Source organism: Hibiscus syriacus, unplaced genomic scaffold (assembly GCF_006381635.1).
Source record: "Hibiscus syriacus cultivar Baekdansim isolate YM2019G1 unplaced genomic scaffold, ASM638163v2 tig00110384_pilon, whole genome shotgun sequence".
Taxonomy (NCBI): domain Eukaryota; kingdom Viridiplantae; phylum Streptophyta; class Magnoliopsida; order Malvales; family Malvaceae; genus Hibiscus; species Hibiscus syriacus.
In genome coordinates this window covers 6725631-6744181 of record NW_024062715.1, presented here as the reverse complement: position 1 = coordinate 6744181, position 18551 = coordinate 6725631, and the positions used below count along the sequence as shown (strand labels likewise).

Sequence of the window (18551 nt, the reverse complement as noted above, 5' to 3'; positions counted from 1 at the left end):
GGTCCAATGCAACCAACATGGGCTATACCTCCTTGGTGGACATGGATGCAACCACCTTGGGTCATGCCTCCTTATCCATATCCAACTCAACCTTGGGGTAGGCAAGTTGGACCACGACAGCCTGGTATTCTAGGAGCACGACCCCAGCAGCAGCAAGCCTATACTACAGCGTCCCAGTGGGCTCCGACGGATATTGAGTCCGCCATGCACACCATGTCTCTCTCTCAATCGGATCCAAATTGGTATATGGATACTGGGGTGACGTCTCATATGACATCAACACAAGGTAATCTCTCGTCTTATATTAATATGAGAAAAGATAATGGTGTTACTGTTGGTAGTGGTTAGTCAATTCCAATTCTTGGTTACGGTCATACCTTATTACCTTCCCCGAACCCACCTTTATCTCTCAAACATATCTTGCATACTCTGAATCTTATTAAAAATTTAGTGTCTGTTCGGAAATTTACAACTGATAATAATGTGTCAGTGGTGTTTGATCCTTGTGGGTTTTCCGCGCATGATTTACAGACGGGGAGACGTCTAATGAGATGTGATAGTACCAGCTCTCTCTACCTAATCACTCCCACCAGGCCGCGTCCAGCCTCTTCTCCTACTGTCTTGCTTGCTTCAACGCTTTGGCATGACCGTTTAGGTCAACCAGGTGACTCCATTTTATCTATTCTTCAGCAAAATAAATTGATTGCTTGTAATAGTCCATCTAAGTCTACTACTTGTCAATCTTGTGTACTGGGAAAACATATTCGGTTGCCTTTTGTTCTTTCAACTTCTCAAACTTTCATGTCTTTTGATATTATTCATAGTGATCTTTGGACCTCTCCGATTTTGAGTTCTTCGGGACATCGTTATTATGTGCTTTTTTTGGATGATTATTCGAAATTCTTGTGGACTTTTCCCATTGTTAATAAATCACAAGTATTCTCCATTTTTACTAAATTCCAAGCTCATATTTGTACCCAGTTTGAACAAGATATCAAAACCATACAATGTGATAATGGGGGAGAGTTTGATAATGCCTCTTTTCGGCAATTCTGTGAGTCCTATGGCATTTTTTTCGTTTCTCCTGCCCTTATACCTCCTCACAAAATGGGAAGGCCGAAAGAAAAATAAGATCCATTAATAATATCATGTGCACACTACTTATTCATGCCTCTTTTCCACACTCTTTTTGGCATCATGCGCTTCATATGGCAACCCATCTTTTGAATATTCTTCCCAGTACACTACTAGCTAATGTGTCTCCTCTACAAAGTTTATACCACTGGGTTCCCTCTTATTCTCACATTCGGGTTTTCGGGTTATTGTGTTATCCTCTTATTCCATCCACGACTATTCAAAAATTACAAGCTCGATCCATTCCCTATGTTTTCTTGGGTTATCCCGATAATCATCGAGGCTATAAGTGTTTTGATTTATCCAAAAATAAAATAATAACCTGTCGGCATGTACAATTTGATGAAACTATATTCCCTTTTACCAAAGTCCATCAACCTAGTACAGGTGATTATGATTTTTTGAATGATGGCGTGTCGTCGTATCTTCTTCATCAAAACCAACCACAACAGCCTCCACTTTTTTCTCCTACGACCCAACCAGTCATGTCTTCTCCAGCCTCTCACTCATCTGTGAGCAGACAGTTTGCAGTCCCATCTCCTCCAAACTCCTCACCAATTCGGCCCAGACCGCCCCCTGTTCCATTCGAACGCCCTGTCACCCGTAGTCAGCATGGTATCTTTAAGCCAAAAACTATATTTGACCCATCCGATTCCCATACTATCACTGTTACGAGATCTCCTCTGCCTCGTAACCCTATGGCTGCACTTCGTGACCTGAATTGGAAGTTGGCTATGACTGACGAATATGATGCTCTTATTAAAAATAAGTCGTGGGATTTGGTACCCCGCCCTCCTGGAGTTAATGTCATTCGTTCTATGTGGATTTTTACTCATAAAATAAAGTCTGATGGTTCGTTTGAGAGGCATAAGGCTCGTCTTGTAGGTGATGGTAAAACTCAGCGTGTTGGTATTGATTGTGGAGAGACTTTTAGTCTGGTAGTGAAGCCAACAACAATTAGTACTGTGCTTAGTCTTGCCCTATCGAAACAATGGTCGATTCATCAGTTAGATGTAAGCAATGCTCTTTTGCACGGTGACCTCAAGGAAACGGTTTATATGCATCAACCTATGGGATTTCGAGATCAAGTGTATCCTAATTATGTATGTTTACTACGTAAATCTCTCTATGGGCTCAAACAAGCCCTCGGGCGTGGTACAAGAGGTTTGTTGATTTTGTTTCTTCCATTGGTTTCTCTAACAGTAAATCGGATACTTCCTTATTTCTTTACAAACACGGGTCGGATATGGCATACCTACTGCTTTACGTTGATGACATTATTCTGAAGGCGTCTTCTGAGCATCTCCACAAGTCTATAATGGTTCATCTCAACTCTGAGTTTGCTATGAAGGATTTGGGTTTCTTAAACTATTTTCTCGGTATCAGTGTGACTCGACACAAGGGTGGGTTGTTTTTATCACAACAAAAATACGCTGAGGACATCATTGATCGAGCAGGCATGTATCCTTGTAAGCCCAGTCAGACTCCAGTTGATACCAAGCCGAAGGTGAGTGCCACCAGCGGTGCACGGTATGCTGATCCAACGCAGTACCGCAGCCTTGCAGGTGCCCTGCAATATCTTACTTTTACGCGGCCGGATATTTCCTATGCAATTCAGCAGATTTGTCTCCATATGCATGACCCTCGGGATGAGCATATGAACGCTCTCAAGCGTATCATTTGGTATATCCAAGGTACTCTTCATCTTGGTTTACATATTTCTCCTTCCTCCATTACCGATCTTGTCTCTTATACGGATGCGGATTGGGGAGGCTGTCCCGATAATCGACGATCCACCTCCGGGTATTGTGTTTTTTTTTGTGATAATTTGATCTCATGGTCGTCCAAACGACAGCCTACGCTTTCCCGATCAAGTGCCGAGGCAGAATACAGGGGAGTTGCCAACGTTGTCTCGGAGTCTTGTTGGCTTCGTAATCTTCTTCTCGAACTCAACTGTCCCATCCGTAAAGCAATAATGGTTTACTGCGACAATGTGAGTGCTATCTATCTTTCTGGAAATCCCATTCAACACCAGCGTACGAAGCACATTGAAATGAATATTCATTTTGTTCGAGAAAAAGTTGCGCGAGGTGAGGTTCGTGTTCGTAATGTGCCGTCTAGGTACCAGATTGCAAATATTTTCACTAAGGAGTTGCCCCTTATATTGTTTGACGATTTCCGGACCAGTCTTAACATTCGAGATCCTCCCGTTTCGACTGCGGGGGAGTGATAGACTACAAAATATTCTCCAAATATTTTGTATTTACTATTGTATATTTAGTTGCCTAAATTATAGCATAATTCCTAAATTATAATTAATTCCTAAATTATAGTCTAATTGTTAGGATTGTATCTACTAATGACTGTATATATATTGAATCCCTGTGATGATGAGAATGCCACGAAATTACATTCTTTCAGTAAGGAGATGATTTTGAAGTTGATATTAGGTTCGAATTGGAAATGAATGTGGTGTGAGATGATTGCCTGGCCAAAGTCCAAAACTGTGCAATATATAGATCGCCAATGGTATTTAATTCTTCTTATCAAGAATGGGGTATCTGAGATCGAGATATAAATAACAATAAAACAAACAAGTGGATTAGATTAAATGAAGTTGTAATGATATGATTTGATTAAGGTCCTTGCTTTTGTCGTACATGTCCGACAGACACACACCCTTCCTAGTGGCAATGTCACTGTGTCTTTAAAGCTAATCTTGACAGGAATGAGTGCCCTTTTTACCTCCATTATCTCTGTATTATCCTATTGGGTCCCATATTTTGACTTTCCTAATTATATAAATGGGATTGTTACAAATCAGTTGGGTTAGGCTGCTTGAGTTTCTCATCTGTCAAAAACCCAATCTCATGTCATGTTGTAATCACCGACGTGTACATGTGAAATTTTTTGTCAGCTTCAATCCTCACATGCCATGCCACTACAATGAGAAGGTCATTCGATACGATAAAATACGAAGGATTTTATTTTAAAGTAATGAATTTATAAACTTTTAAGGGTTAAAAATTAATCTATTAATAAAAAAATAAAAAAAATATTTAAATTATATGAAAATTTTAAAATTTTAAAATGGTGACTCCCCCGCCAGTCTCTTTTGGACCATATCTGATCTAAGGTTTACACTTAGAATGACAATTTAACCTGAAACTGGCAAATTTTGGTTCGATCCGATCTAATTCGATTTTTCTTTTTAATTCGGGTTCAAGTCATTTTTTTATGTAGGATTAGGTCGGGTTGGATGGAAGGTGAAAAATCTTTGACCTGACCCAACTTTACCAAGAGGTAATATTATACTTTTTCCTATAAATTTTAGGATAATTACTATAATACCTCCTTTCTCTATAGTTTTTTAATTAGGTCCCTATTTTACATTAAGTCGGATCGTATCAGATCGGGTTTGTACTCCAAAAATTCAGATTAGATCAAGTCGAGTTGAGGGAATATGCTCTTTGGATCTAGTGGTGAGCATATAATTCTCAAATTAAGTGGAGAGTATATGATTTTCATATTAGATCAGATTCTGATGAAATATATATATTTTCATGTCAGATTCGGATAGGCCCAAAAATGGACCCAACCAGACCCGTTACCATTTCTATGTGTACCATTTTGTTCCCAATGGAGGTGTTACCTTTTCCACCGGTTTCCTTTGTAGGCCACTTTGCTCAGCTGATTATGTGGACACGACAACCGATGTGCCTTTCGAAAATTTCCAAATTGTGTGGCTTATAACCTATAGAATATGGACCATATACTTTGCGACATTTATTTACATTCATACAACCCTTTGATACTTTCTCTATCTCACATTGCAAAAATTCATAGAAGCGAGTATGATAAATATATAAAATCTGTGAAGTTGTTTTATTAAACTAAAATAAGCAATCGGATGTGAAGGAAATATTACGTAAATTAGCTTTAAAGGCAACAATAAAAGCCAATGAAAATTAAAGGGTGACAAGACGAGAATGAGATTGAACATAGGTTGTTGACTATACACTTCGTGTGTAACCCCGCTGAGCCCCCTTGCCTATTGCTGAAGGAAGGAACAGCTAGTTGTACCCAAGAGGTAGGCTGATGTTCCATCAGATACCACCGTCCACTAACAGGCCTTGCCAAGCCGCTATCTGAGTCAAACTCATAAAAGAAATAAAAGATTCACACGCCTCCAATAATTTATTTCACATTGAATTTGAGTCAAACTCATACAAATTATATGGGCCGTGTCTCAATAAAAGGATGGTTAGATGAGTTAGTAATTGAAAAATCGAAATTGTAGGTATTAAAACGATCCTTAAAAAATGAATGATTCTCACCTACAACATTTAGTGCGTAAATATATAAATTAATATTCATGTTGGATTTAGGGTACTTTTTTTAAAATAGTATTAACTTCACCATTTTTTGTGCTTGTGTTACATTCCAGTAATGTTATTCTTGAAGGTAATCTTATATTCCGTGAATCAAACGTCCCCTTAGAGTTTATTTAAATTATATTTGAATTAAGTAAAATTAAGTATTTTAAATTGATAATTTATCCTATTATGGATTAACTTGAATTTTTTACTTTAATTAATTAATTTTAACATTATTTAAAAGGTATTAATGGAAAATAAATTGATTAAAATATAAAAAGGGAAAATAAAGGAAAAGGGAAAATACTAAATTCATTAAATAAAAACAAAAATTAATTTGAAAATATTTAACATGAATTTTCATGAAAATATTAGAAATTGTAAAAGAGAGTAAGAAAAAAATATATAATTACCGTTCATGAAAGTAATAAGATGTAGTTTTTTTTTCTAAAAAAACCAACTCACATAAATTATTTAAAAATACATTATATTTAATTAAGACATCCTTAATTAAAATAAGATGTAATTGATAATTTAATTTAATAATAATTAAAATATTTTTTATTTAATTGTTTTTTATTATTTTATGTAAAACAGTAAACAAAAATAATGATGATAAATAATATGAAAGTAATAAAAGATAATTTTTCTTTTTATTTAAAATTCCGTTAATAAATAAGCCTGGTTTATTTTGGATTTCGAATCCAAGATAAATTTTTAGTAAGGAAAATTATGCATAAGTCCACAATCTTATAAAACAAAGAAATTGACAAATTTTCATTTCCTTTTGTTCAATAATCGATACAGATTTTCCCGGTGCAGGTGGAAATTTCTAGTTTCGATGAAATATGGTTTTCTCGAGAAACAAACACACAATAGAAAGATAGGAGAAATTTAGAATAAATAGCTTTTAGAATTTTCTTGAAAAGTTGAAGTATACGGTATACAATTGAGTATTTATAATGGAGCTTCGGTTTATAACTGAGTATTTATAATGAGGTTCAAAGTCGAGGCACAAAAAATTATGTTATATGATATGTTTTTAAGAATTTATATTAGAAATTTAAAGAATATGAAATTATAAATTTTAAGATGTATAAATTAAATTTTAATAAAAAGTAAAAAAAAAAATTATTTAAACCATATAAGAATTTAAAAACATCAAATAAAACTCTATTGAAAACCTACATAGAAATATGGAAAGTGATTAAAACTTGGCTTAAGGTTCAAAGTGTGGGCTCCAAAAGCTCGAAGAGCCTATTTGATTAGGCACTTCAGCAGGCAAAATTGGTCTAATAGGTTTATAAGAGTTACGATATTTTTTATAATAATTTAGAGTTGATCAAGTCGACGTGATGAATTTTAATAAAATATATTTTTTATTAAAATTTATTATTTTGACGTAACAAATTTAATAAAAATTTATATTATTTTAGAACTCGTCACATCGACGTGATAAATTTAAATAAAAAAATATTATATATACAAATTTACCTTATATTGTAACATTCCTTCTAAATCCTAATACAAAATCCGGGTCAATCTAATAGGTTAGTTTTTTTACCCGCTTAACTTATTGGGTCAATTTGACCTATTTCACCTTGCCATTAGGGCCCTTACTGAAGTTTAGTTAGAATATAGGCCTTGAATCACGTCCGAAATGATTCATTAGTCATCCACACCACTGTCTATTCCAGCATCAACAAAATTCACACTTAAAATATTGATAATCGTCTGTCTTGAACGTTAATATTTTAATTAAAATATAATAAAATTTTATCATAAAATCGTTTGAACTAAATTTTGTGTATCAACTCTTTGTTTACATTATGTTGTCAAATAAGTGCTTAGAACATTATGTCTAGTTAGTAATTGAAAGCAACAATGATATCAATACACATCATTAAAATATGATTTTATCATATCAGTAAGTTAACTCAAAAGATCATCAATTTTTTAACGGAAAAGAACGGGTTTAAAATATATGAATAATCGAGTGATCATTTTATAACTTTTAATAGCTAAGGAGACTCAACAAAACATCTTATAATTGATTGATCATTTTATAATCTTTAATAATTAAAAAATTCAACAAAACAGTTTACTGGTGGTGGGTCTAAAATTAAATGCGTCGATAATTAAATCATATCCAATCTTGCTATCAGGTGACAAATTGATTATGAAAGTAGTTGAAAGCTCCCCAGTTTTATTACCCATCCTCGAACTAAATTAAAGCTCAACTTTGATTGCCAATTAATTAATAATTTACTTTTTCGAATTTTGTATTAGTTAATTTTGATAATTGAGATTAAAACTTTCAACATTTTTTTTAAATCTCTTCATGTACTATTGTTAATCTCAACGTTCATTTGACTCGTCTAGTAATCTATAAATTTTAAGTTTCACATATTTTTTGGATCGTTGAATTAAGTGAATTTAATGGTTGAGATTTTCTCTTATAAAAATATTCTCATTTTCAACTATTAATTTCTTCTCATCCAACGGTTTAAAAATATGTAAAATTTGTAAGTTGTACAATGTATAAACAGCAAAGGGTTCATAAATATTTTTTTAGGATGAATGCAAATGTATTAATAACATCAACATTTTGATGAGACGTAGATTTTTTTGCAAGAACGGGTAATCGAGCATGATAATGAACTTTTTATAATATTATGTTACGTGTGCGCACAATATTATCTTTTATCGATTTGACTTTTTCTTTCAGAAGTTTAATGGCACCTTAAAGCCAAAATTCAATTAAGGGTAAACTACAAGTTTACTGCTTCAACTATCATTTTTGTTTTGTTTTGGTCACTCAATTATTTCTTTTCAAAATCATGTCGAACGTCTTGTTTTAGTTTCATTTTTGTCATTGTTTTTAAAAGAAATTAACAAAATGTGATGATGTGACATTTTAACAAAATTTAATGGTAGTATGACATTACCTTATGGTACTTCATTTTCCTTATGGTCATTGTCTTTAAAAATTTAACAAAATTTATCGTATAGGTTGGTTTCGGAGATATTAATGAATGATTCATTTTCCTTCATGGCAGGGAATGGAACTTTTGAGAAACTGGGAGCCATTCGTACCTTAGCCAACTTCTTAATCTAGCTCACTGCTGTCTTCAACTTGAAGAGCATCACGGCTGCGACCGTGATCAATGTCTTCAATGGAACCGCGAATTTCGGCACCCTGCTCCGAGCTTTCCTCTGCGACACTTGCTATAATCAAATTTTGATTATCATTATTGTTGGGCCCTCCCTTTTGATACGTACTTGTGGACTATTTCCTTAAAAACATTTAAACACTCGGAAACAGGTGAAAAGAAAGTCCATAACCCTCGGAAACAGAGACATGCATGAGTGTTTGAAAAGAAAGTAACTTGTAGTGAATGCATCGTTACCACTAGAAGAAGCAAAGTCCAAACCTGGTCAAGCCGTTTGACGTTCAAACGGTATGAAACTCTTGTTATTTCCCCAACAAAACTACAACTATTTTCCAGAGTTTGTTTGTTCTTGATTGGACAAAAAAGGAGAGAGAAAAGGGCTTTGAATAAATACAAACTGTAAAAAATACACGTTCATAAAAGCTAAACTATCCGGCACAAAATGCAATGTTTCCGTCTCTGATGACCGCAACATGCTTTGTTTTTTGTTTGTTTCTTACAGCTTCTCATTTACGTAAAATACCAGATTATGCCTTTGGATCATTCCCACTAGACCGTGTACGCTTGCTGGATCGTGTCGATGTCGAGGTTCTTCAATCTCACCACCGATTCGACATGCCCTTTCAGCGTGTGCAGTTCCCTCAACCTGGAAAAACCGAGATTAAAGAAGACGGAATGAGTGTAAACTTGTCTCGAAATAGAATGTTCATGCGCGTAGGATAGTAGCCGAGCTAAGAAAACAATGACGATTAAAAAAAAACTCGACCGGTAAACAGAAGAAAATGTCGTAACATAAACAAGCTGGGTTGACGAGTTGTTTACCTGGCGATTTCAGCCCTCCTTTTGGCTTCCTCGGCCATTTGATTGAGCTCTGTAAAATGGGTTCGCTCGGTGAACATCTTGGAATCGGGTGCCTGCAAACCATGCAATGTCCTCTGTGCCTGAGCCCATTGAAGCTCGCGTTGTTCTTTTCCGAAATCTTTCTGCCTTGTGAATGCAATCTACATAAAAGAAAAAAGAAACCCATTAGAACACACAAGATAACAATGAAGGGGGAGGGGAAAACATCTAACAGACGGTGGAGCATACCCTCTGCTCGATAACAAGATCCCAGGCCCGGCCGCTCAAGGCGTAGCGAATGAAGAACTTGATGAAATCGAGCGGGATATAGAAGATTATGTTGTAGAGCCAGATAACACCAGCCCAACCCCATCCAATCCCTTCAATTGCCGCAAAGCTCCAATTCGCATAGACAGCAATAAGAGTAGCAATCTATATATAATCAAACGGAATGATCAGTTTTCCGGTCACTTAGCAGAAGGAACAGCAATTCAAACAGAGAAAACCGACTCACCAGCTGAGCCACCACAAAAGCTGCCACTAGTAGTAAACCCGGACGCTCAACATAAGACCAGCTTCTGGACCGCGTTACAAATATTAGGGCCTGACTTATAATGCTCACTTGCAGATACACGGCCGAGGCAAGTTTTCTATAGTCGTCATGAGCTGTTTTCTCAAGAGTCGACACACCAAATATGCGCTGGTAAGTTAAAACAATTCAATCAACTTTTTGATTCATCACAAGATCATGAGCAACGCCAATATACACAAAATGATTTTACAAACAATCAAACATATAGTTCAAACTAAAGTAGATCTTCCGAAACTAGGCAGCTCATCATACCGGGAAAAAGTCTGTTTTGTATGCAGCCCAAAAGAATATAACTGTCATCACTGCCAGGTAACCACCAAGAACAACTCCAGTAGTAAAAATTTCCGCCAGTTTCCAGCTGTCGGGTAGAGGTGATGGTTTGACCCTGTCCTTAGATATCGTCATAATGGTACCTGAAATTTGATGAAAACTAATAGGTTTGCAAGAAGAGTCTGACAAAGCTGACAATACAGTATCATATATAGACAGACACACATCACCAACAATTATTGACACTAAGGTTTATGAACGCTAGCTAGTCGAAGATATTGCATCTTGTAAAAGCTAGTACAGCTTAACGAACTGGAGGCAACATAGAATGCCTTAAGGTTTAGAAGTGCTTATGGAAAAAATATAACTTGTTTAAGTAATTTGAATGTGCAACACTAAACTCTTCCAAGTAGTTAATTAAACGACTTATCAAACGAATTGGAAAAAGAAAACCGAGAAATCTTAGCAAGCACACTTGGTACATACAAAAGGGATGGAAGATAAGTTCGGATGACAATGAGAGAACAGACCATCGTTGAGGATTGCGATGATAAGCACCATGAATGGTGGAAAGTCAAATTTCCAGATGAGGGCCAGTAGCATGAATCCCAACTGCGACATTAGGCAAAGCATACAGAAAAATTCGAACATTTAATAATACTTGTATCGACACTGTTAGCAGAGATGTGAGAGATGGAACAATTGGGGGGGTGGGGGAAGGAGCTCCTACTCACCACAATACGGATTGTGATAGAAACTGCATAAATCTGCCGGGAAAAAAGACAAAAATAAGCACACTCATAAGAGGTAACCACATTCTGCCGATTAAGGACTTGCAGACTACATGGCAAATTTATGATATCACCGCCGAGATTAACAACAGGTGACTACGGCATTTGTGACATCAGATGAAATTCTACATAGATCAGGGTCAAAGAGAACTTACAGTGTAATTTTTCATCCTTTGGAAAATGGCACGACTGGTCAAGACAGCACTGATGATGACACTAAGTCCAGGTTCAGTGAGGACAATATCCGAAGCACTACGCGCTGCATCAGTTGCGTCAGCAACAGCTATCCCGATGTCAGCCTTTTTAAGAGCAGGAGCATCATTAACTCCATCACCAGTCATGCCACAGATGTGTTTCCTGGCTTGCAAACGTTTTACTATTTCATATTTGTGCTCTGCACCAACATAAATTAGGGAAAGCCAAAAAAAAAAAAGCAAGCTCAGGGAACGAACGCAGTAAACAATTTACAATATCGTCAAGAAAACATCAAATCTAAAACGATAGATACCAGGGAAAACACCAGCAAAGCCATCAGCCTTTTCTATTAGTTCATCAATTGGCAAGGCAGCTATAGATTCATCTTTGTCCTGTCCCAACAAAACAGACGATGAATACATGTTGGTTCCCATGCCCAAACGGCGCCCTGTCTCCTTTCCTATTGCCAGTTGATCTCCTGAGAGAAGTCACAAGGCTCAGCAACATTAAGTACTAAGAAATTCAAGGCACCTCACAATAAGGGTCCAAAAAGTTTGACACAAAATAAATACAATCCCAATGGAGGAGCATGATAAGCTGCTGACATACGTGATAATAAAGCATTTAGATACATGGAATGCTATATCAGTTTTAGAAACTGGAAAACATTTTCTAACCTAAATAGGCAATAACCACATTAACTGCACAACAAGAAACTCACCTGTAATCATTTTGACGTTTACTCCAAGGTTTAAAGCCCTCCTAATTGTCTCTGCACTGTCGTGCCGAGGTGGATCAAAGAGAGGCATGAGACCGATAAACTGCCATGGACCACCAGAACTCTCTTTCCTTCCCTCAGGAACCTCCTGCATAATGACAATAATGCCACAATTTCATTAGTTCTAATTTGATTACAAAAGAGAGACCGAAGCTTAGCTCTAGAGACATAATGTACGATCAAAATTACCTGGTATGCCACTGCAAGAGATCGTAAACCTCGCTCTGCAAACTTATCAATGACCGCATGAACTCTTCGCTCAATATCTGACTTATTGTGTGCAAGATGTAGAATCTAGAAAGCATTTTGAAGGCAAGGATTAGGATGCTATATAAATACATACGTATATAGGCGCCAGAATAAAGGTGCTAAGACAAGCTACCTGCTCAGGTGCACCTTTACTGACTCTGTGCATTTTACCATCACCGTCAATATAAATTAGAGCTGTTCTCTTATCTGTAGGATTGAAAGGAAGGAAATGTACTTCTTGAATTCCTGCACGTGCCTGGCGAACCAAAAAAGATCAGAAAACAAAAGTGCAGGGAAGATACTTAGGGGAAACATTAGTGTCTCATAAGAACCAACACTGGATCGGACCAATTACCTCCTTTGGATCAGCCAGCATCCCAACTATAGCAGAATCGATTGCATCTTGGTTCTCGGTTCTAGAAGCTCGAGCTGCCATTAGAACCACAGTGTCTGGATCTACTCCTTTGGCAAAGATCTGTCACATTAATTCAGACACAATTGTAAATTTGTAATGAGAAAAACACCTTCTCACCAAGGAGGTTCAAGCTGTAGCCAGTAGGTAAAACTATACAGCAGACCTCAATAAGATTTTTGTCAACAGTAAGTTTGTTCAGTGTCAGTGTTCCGGTCTTATCACTGCAAAGAACATCCATGCCGGCCATTTCCTCGATTGCAGTCATTCTTTTTGTGATAGCTCCCTGTAGAAATTATAAACAAACCCATAATGCGCACAAATATTTTAAACTGTGGTCAAACAATTTTTTTTAATGAATCCAACAAACCTGCTGAGACAGCCTATGAGAACCAATAGCCATAGTAACTGATAAAACTGTAGGCATGGCAATCGGGATTCCGCCAATGAGAAGAACAAGAAGATTGTCGATTCCAGGACGGTACTTCCGGTGTTGAATTGGATACATGACAATTATCTCTATTATCATCCCCACTGCAATAGAGCATATGCAGAAATTCCCTATCGCCGTCAAGACCTAAAAGATGTAAAAGAAAGAAAATATATAATAGTCAAAAGAACAAAGTTCCAAGACAGTAAAACAATAAATGAAGATGAATCAACATACTTACCTTTTGAAAATGACCAACTTGGTTAGTAGTATCAACAAGGTGGGCAGCCTTCCCGAAGAAAGTATGAACACCAGTGGCAATAACCACTGCTTCGATCTCTCCTTGTTTGCAAGTAGAACCAGAGTAAACACCATCACCAGGTCCTTTCGTTACAGGGAGGGACTCTCCTGTTAGTGCAGACTGCAAACACAACAAAAACAATCAAGGTTTGGATAAACCAGCTTGAACACGGTAAATCAAATCAAGCACCAGTTTGATAAATCGCGAACCTACCTGGTCGATTTTAAGCGGATCACCCTCAAGTAATCGGGCATCAGCTGGAATAATATCACCTAGTTTGATACTTATTATGTCTCCAGGCACCAGAACAGCAGCATCCTGCTCATTCCACCTTCCATCTCGAAGAACCTTTGATTAAAGATCGATGATTAACAACAACGATGGAATACCGAAAGAAATCGCATGGAAACTACAAATTCGTGAAACCAAACACGAACGATACCTTTGCTTTAGGAGCAAGGCGAGCCATGAGAGCAGCTGCTGCATTACCAGCATTGTTTTCTTCAATAAAACTGATAGTGGAGTTGATGAAAAGCAGAGTAATAATGCCAACAAAGTCTTGCCAATCCGGCGGCTTCCCCTGCAAAACAAAGATTAAATTCAATTAAAAAATCCCAAGTAGACAAAGATCTTCCAATAGATTTTGATAAAATAACCCATATATCCATTAGAAAACAGCACTGACTCCTCCATTTGCAAGAGCAATGGCCATGATAGCAGCAGCTTCCATAACCCATGAGAGAGGATTCCACATAAAGCCCAAAAACTTCAAAAATTTGCTCTCCTGCATACAACAACAAGAGTAAGACCTGAATCAAAATTGGAAAACAATACAAGAGAAAATTTATAATTTTCAAGATAAAAAATACTACTTTTTTCTCTTCGAGCTTGTTGTGTCCAAAAATGGTCAGCCTTTCCTCAGCAGCCTCGGAAGTAAGACCTTCTTTACTACATCTTAGATTCTCAAAAACTTCTTCAATGGGTATATTTTCCTGCTCGCGTCACACAATTGCTCATAAACACAAATTAAACACAAGTAAACAAGAAACATATCGTAGTTTACAGATAAAATGCTTCAATGTTTTGCTCAGATCTATTTACCAAATCCACGGTTTCTTTCACAACAGCCTCCAAGACTTCATTTTTGTCCCCCATCTTTTCTTCCTCCAAAGCTCAAAAAATCAACAAACAAAAAACTTCACCTTGCTGGGGGAGGGAAACCAAACACAGGAAATTATCCATTGCAGAACAACCAAGAAACACACACAAAAAAATCCTTAAACAAGAAAATGGAACAAGTTATACCTAGTTTCAAAGACTTGAACTTTGATTATGGCTGAGGAACCAAAATGAGAACAACTCAACAAGCTCAAATCTACAACCCAAAAGAAAAGAAAAGAGACCAAACAGAAAAAGAGTAGTGGTGGTGCTGGTATTGATATATATACAAGTCCAGTAACAATCATTTCCAAATTTGCTTGGTGGTTTTTTTATTTTATTCTACCTACTGTTTACTTTTTTTAAATAATTTTGTTTACAGAAAACTATGTTCTCCCTCTTCTCCAAGGCTGGGATGCTGTGCCTTTGCGGTTTTTCTGAATTTTTAAGCTTTTTCAAGGGATTATTTGGGAATTTTTAAGCTTTTATCAAAATTCTTTTTTCTCGCTTGGCTTTACCCAAACATAAAAACAAATACCAGCCGCCTACGTCCGTACATTATCTTAAATAATAGGTAAACTGCATATTTAGTCACCAATTAATTTTAGTCTTATTTTTATCATTCAATTATTCTTTTTAAAAGAAATAAAATTTCTACCCAAAATTAGGGTTTTCCTCTCTACTCAAAATTAAGATTTTTTTTCTGTCGTTTGGATCGTTTTCGTTCTATGGATTTTAATTCTGGTTATTTAGTGTTGGTTTGTTTTCTCTTGCATTTGTGTGCTAGAGCGATGGGTGATATTGAAAATGAATTGGCAAATATGGATATGGGGAGGAGGAAGAAGAGGCATTAGTAATTGGTCGAATGGAGGCAGTGACGTTGGTCTCTTTTGATAATTGTTTGGTGGGTAGGCTTCTTACAACGGGCAATGTTAATTTTCAGGCAATGAGGACTATGACGGCGAATGTCTAGCATCCTATTCAAGGTATTTCAATCGTTGAACTGGGAGATGAGCGTTTTCTTTTTTGGTTTTACCACAAGGTAGATGTTGAACGTGTTTGGAAAGAGGGAACTTGGTATTTTAACTCACATCCTCTTATCATTCATCGTCTAACCCAAGGGAAGGATCCAGGGTTGACGGATCTAAATTTTGTGGCTTTTTGGGTTTGATCAACGAGTTATCGGTAGGATTTTATCTCAAAATAAGTTGAAAGAAATTGAAAAATTTTATTGGAGTATATATCGAATTTGATACAGCAACAATTGTGTTGGGATATAAGGGTAATCCGTGTTATGATGGATATGAGGAAGCTTTTGAAGCGTAAGAAGAAGATTGGTCTTCCTAATGGGGGTTTCACTTATTCGACTTTCCGATATGAGAAATTAAAGATGTTTTGTTTTTTATGTGGTAAGTTAGGACATGTGGAAGCTTTTTGTCATTTGTGCATCTTACAACCGAAGTAAGATCTAGTTCCACAATGAGACATATTGCTTCATGTACCACCAAGGAGGAGGGTATACACACTTAGCCCATGGTTGAGGGAAGAAGGTGTGATAGATGAAATGGAGAATGTCCATAACAAGAAATTTGCACACCCAATTTTTTTTTTAGAATCGAGTATTAAAATTTGAACCCTCATTTTTTAATTTCTAGATCCGTCACTGTGATTATACTCGTGGTGTCCCCATGGAAGTAGAAAACAGTGTGCATGTTGCTAGAGATTATGTATTACCTAGACAGATTTGGCAAGAGATGGGCTTTCGTTCACTTCTCACCTTCCAATTTTGATGCAAAAAGGAAGTCGTCAAAGATGGCGCGTGACGTTAATCGAGGATTCATTTTAAGTGCAACCATAATATCATTTTTCTAATTTCCATAATATCATTTTAAACATTTTGAAAAAGGTAAAAAAAACATGTTTTAAAAAATTATTTAAAAACTGACTTTTTTCCTTTCAATTGTAATTCACGTTTGGTTAACATCTGCGTTAGCTTTGGCATCTTATCGGTCCCTTAACTACTCTTCTTTCAACGATTTTGAACGAAAAAACTTAACAATAAGAAACGAAGTAAATTTTTAGCATCAACAATAGATCGGGAAAAAATAGATAAAGATAATCGTTACTCTAAAAATTTAAAATTATTATATATATATATATTATATTTTTTATATTTTTATTGATGAATTATATTCATCTCTTACACATGGCGGCTGTTTGGTAAATCCCATAATGTTAAAAGTTCTGCTTCATGTATTTGAGTATTGTATTGTAAAAATATTCGAGGTTCTTTATTAGTGTATACATATAAGAGATAAAGCTCCTATATATTAAATTCACTCGATTATTAATATTCTATTTTATCATTAAATTGTTTAATAAATTAAAATAAATTTTAATATTTTAGTTCAATATCACCGATAACCGGTTGGTACAGTTGGACGAGACACTAGATTCTTTAAGTAAAATCAGGGGTTCGAATCCTGACGTTTGCGTATGGAGTAAATTGGGTTGGAAGGGTCGCCTCCAAATGAGCCTCTGTAAAATTTGATATGGATTAATCGGTCCATAAATCAAATATCAATGATTAATTTAAAAAAAATATTTTAGTTCAAAATCAAACTGCAATAACAATCTCTAAAAAAATATTAAGTTAAATATAAAAATATCATTAATTATTAGTATTATTTATTAAATAAAAATATCAAAAATAAATATTAAAATTAAAATTAATAAAAATCTATTCTAAAATTAAGAAAAATAAAACATGAGTAAAAAGTAAAAAAAATATTACAATATCAAATATATGAGATAAAGAATAAATATTTTAAAAATAAGAGTAAAATATTCATATTAGTATTGGTAAAGCGAGTTCTCAACAATTATTTATATTGCATTACAAACAATCATCATCTAATCAAATTTATATTATTTTAATCATAAATTTATTAATTCATAAATATATTTTTTAATATCATAACAGACTAATACCAAAATTTTCTTCATATATATCAAAATTTGTAACTAACTTTAAAATATATACGATCTATCATACTTTCTAACATTATTATGTGTTCTGAAATATTGATACTAATGCAAATCGTGATGACAAAAATATGCTTAAGTGAAAGAATCAAATTTTAAGAGGTGTCGGAAATAAAAATCAAAGGATTAAAAGACTTAATATATATTTGTAGTATTTTCTATGTAAAATATTTGTATTTCAAAAAAATCAAATAACCCTTGAACTTTAAAAAAAATCAATTTGACCCTCGAACTTGAAAGAAAAATTTAGCTCATCTACTACATCATCAGTCACAACACCAATCACCGTGGATTATCACGTCAGTATTATGAACCACCACATCAGTACCTAAAGTGTTATGTCAACATCGTAACGACTAATGACAAAAACTGTTGATCAAATGATCACATTGAGTTATTTTTTCAAGTTCGAGAATCACATTAAATATAAAAAAAATCAAGAACCATATTAATTTTTTTTTAAAATACAAAGGCCTCAAGTACCCTTTTACCATATATTTATGATAAAAGTATTTTTTTCATTACATAGTAGTAAAAATAACAATCAATGTCTGCTTATATTTATCTCAAGTAACAAAAATTTTGTTAAAACGGAAAAAAAATATTCAAAACAAAAATTTGGCAGCTAATGATCTACATTTTATAAAAGTTTGAATATGCATCTTTTGGAGTTATGTTTATATTTTTTATATTATGAAAATGATAAGTGTGTAAAATACGTAGCTTTTTGAACTCATCTGGAGACTTGTTGAAAGAAATATTATTCTTTTAGAGGTTTAGATTCAAGCCATTTTATCCAAAAATCAC

General features: G+C 35.1%; 1 protein-coding gene and 1 pseudogene across 2 annotated transcripts; one reads left to right on the top strand and one right to left on the bottom strand.

The window, feature by feature from the left end:
* Positions 1 to 9119: 9119 nt before the first annotated feature.
* Positions 9120 to 14948, bottom strand: LOC120122002 (ATPase 11, plasma membrane-type-like). 2 transcript variants are annotated; one of them, XM_039141264.1, is made up of 22 exons: positions 14847 to 14948; positions 14643 to 14747; positions 14414 to 14533; positions 14227 to 14325; positions 13984 to 14121; positions 13755 to 13889; positions 13482 to 13661; positions 13181 to 13387; positions 12977 to 13096; positions 12754 to 12873; positions 12532 to 12654; positions 12339 to 12443; positions 12093 to 12237; positions 11685 to 11849; positions 11332 to 11570; positions 11120 to 11152; positions 10916 to 10997; positions 10368 to 10528; positions 10038 to 10223; positions 9773 to 9955; positions 9506 to 9684; positions 9121 to 9329 (listed from the first exon to the last, which is right to left on the bottom strand). In XM_039141264.1, exons 2-22 carry the CDS (start codon positions 14694 to 14696, stop codon positions 9233 to 9235), a joined length of 2871 nt encoding a protein of 956 aa, XP_038997195.1. In that variant the 5' UTR covers positions 14697 to 14747; positions 14847 to 14948; the 3' UTR covers positions 9121 to 9232. The 2 variants fall into 2 exon arrangements, with proteins under 2 accessions (XP_038997196.1, XP_038997195.1); XM_039141265.1 differs by lacking the exon at positions 14847 to 14948 and having other exon boundaries at positions 9120 to 9329; positions 14643 to 14714.
* A 542-nt stretch (positions 14949 to 15490) lies between these two features.
* LOC120122252 overlaps positions 15491 to 18551 on the top strand; it is a 41571-nt pseudogene continuing 38510 nt past the window's right edge.

Coding starts and splice junctions, on each gene's coding strand:
- LOC120122002 (XM_039141264.1), bottom strand. CDS start 14,696: ATGGGGGACAAAAATGAAGTCTTGGAGGCTGTTGTGAAAGAAACCGTG. Junction 12,444..12,531: donor GTAAAGGTGCACCTGAGCAG/GTAGCTTGTCTT, acceptor AATGCTTTCTAG/ATTCTACATCTTGCACACAA. Junction 9,956..10,037: donor CTTTTGTGGTGGCTCAGCTG/GTGAGTCGGTTT, acceptor GATTATATATAG/ATTGCTACTCTTATTGCTGT.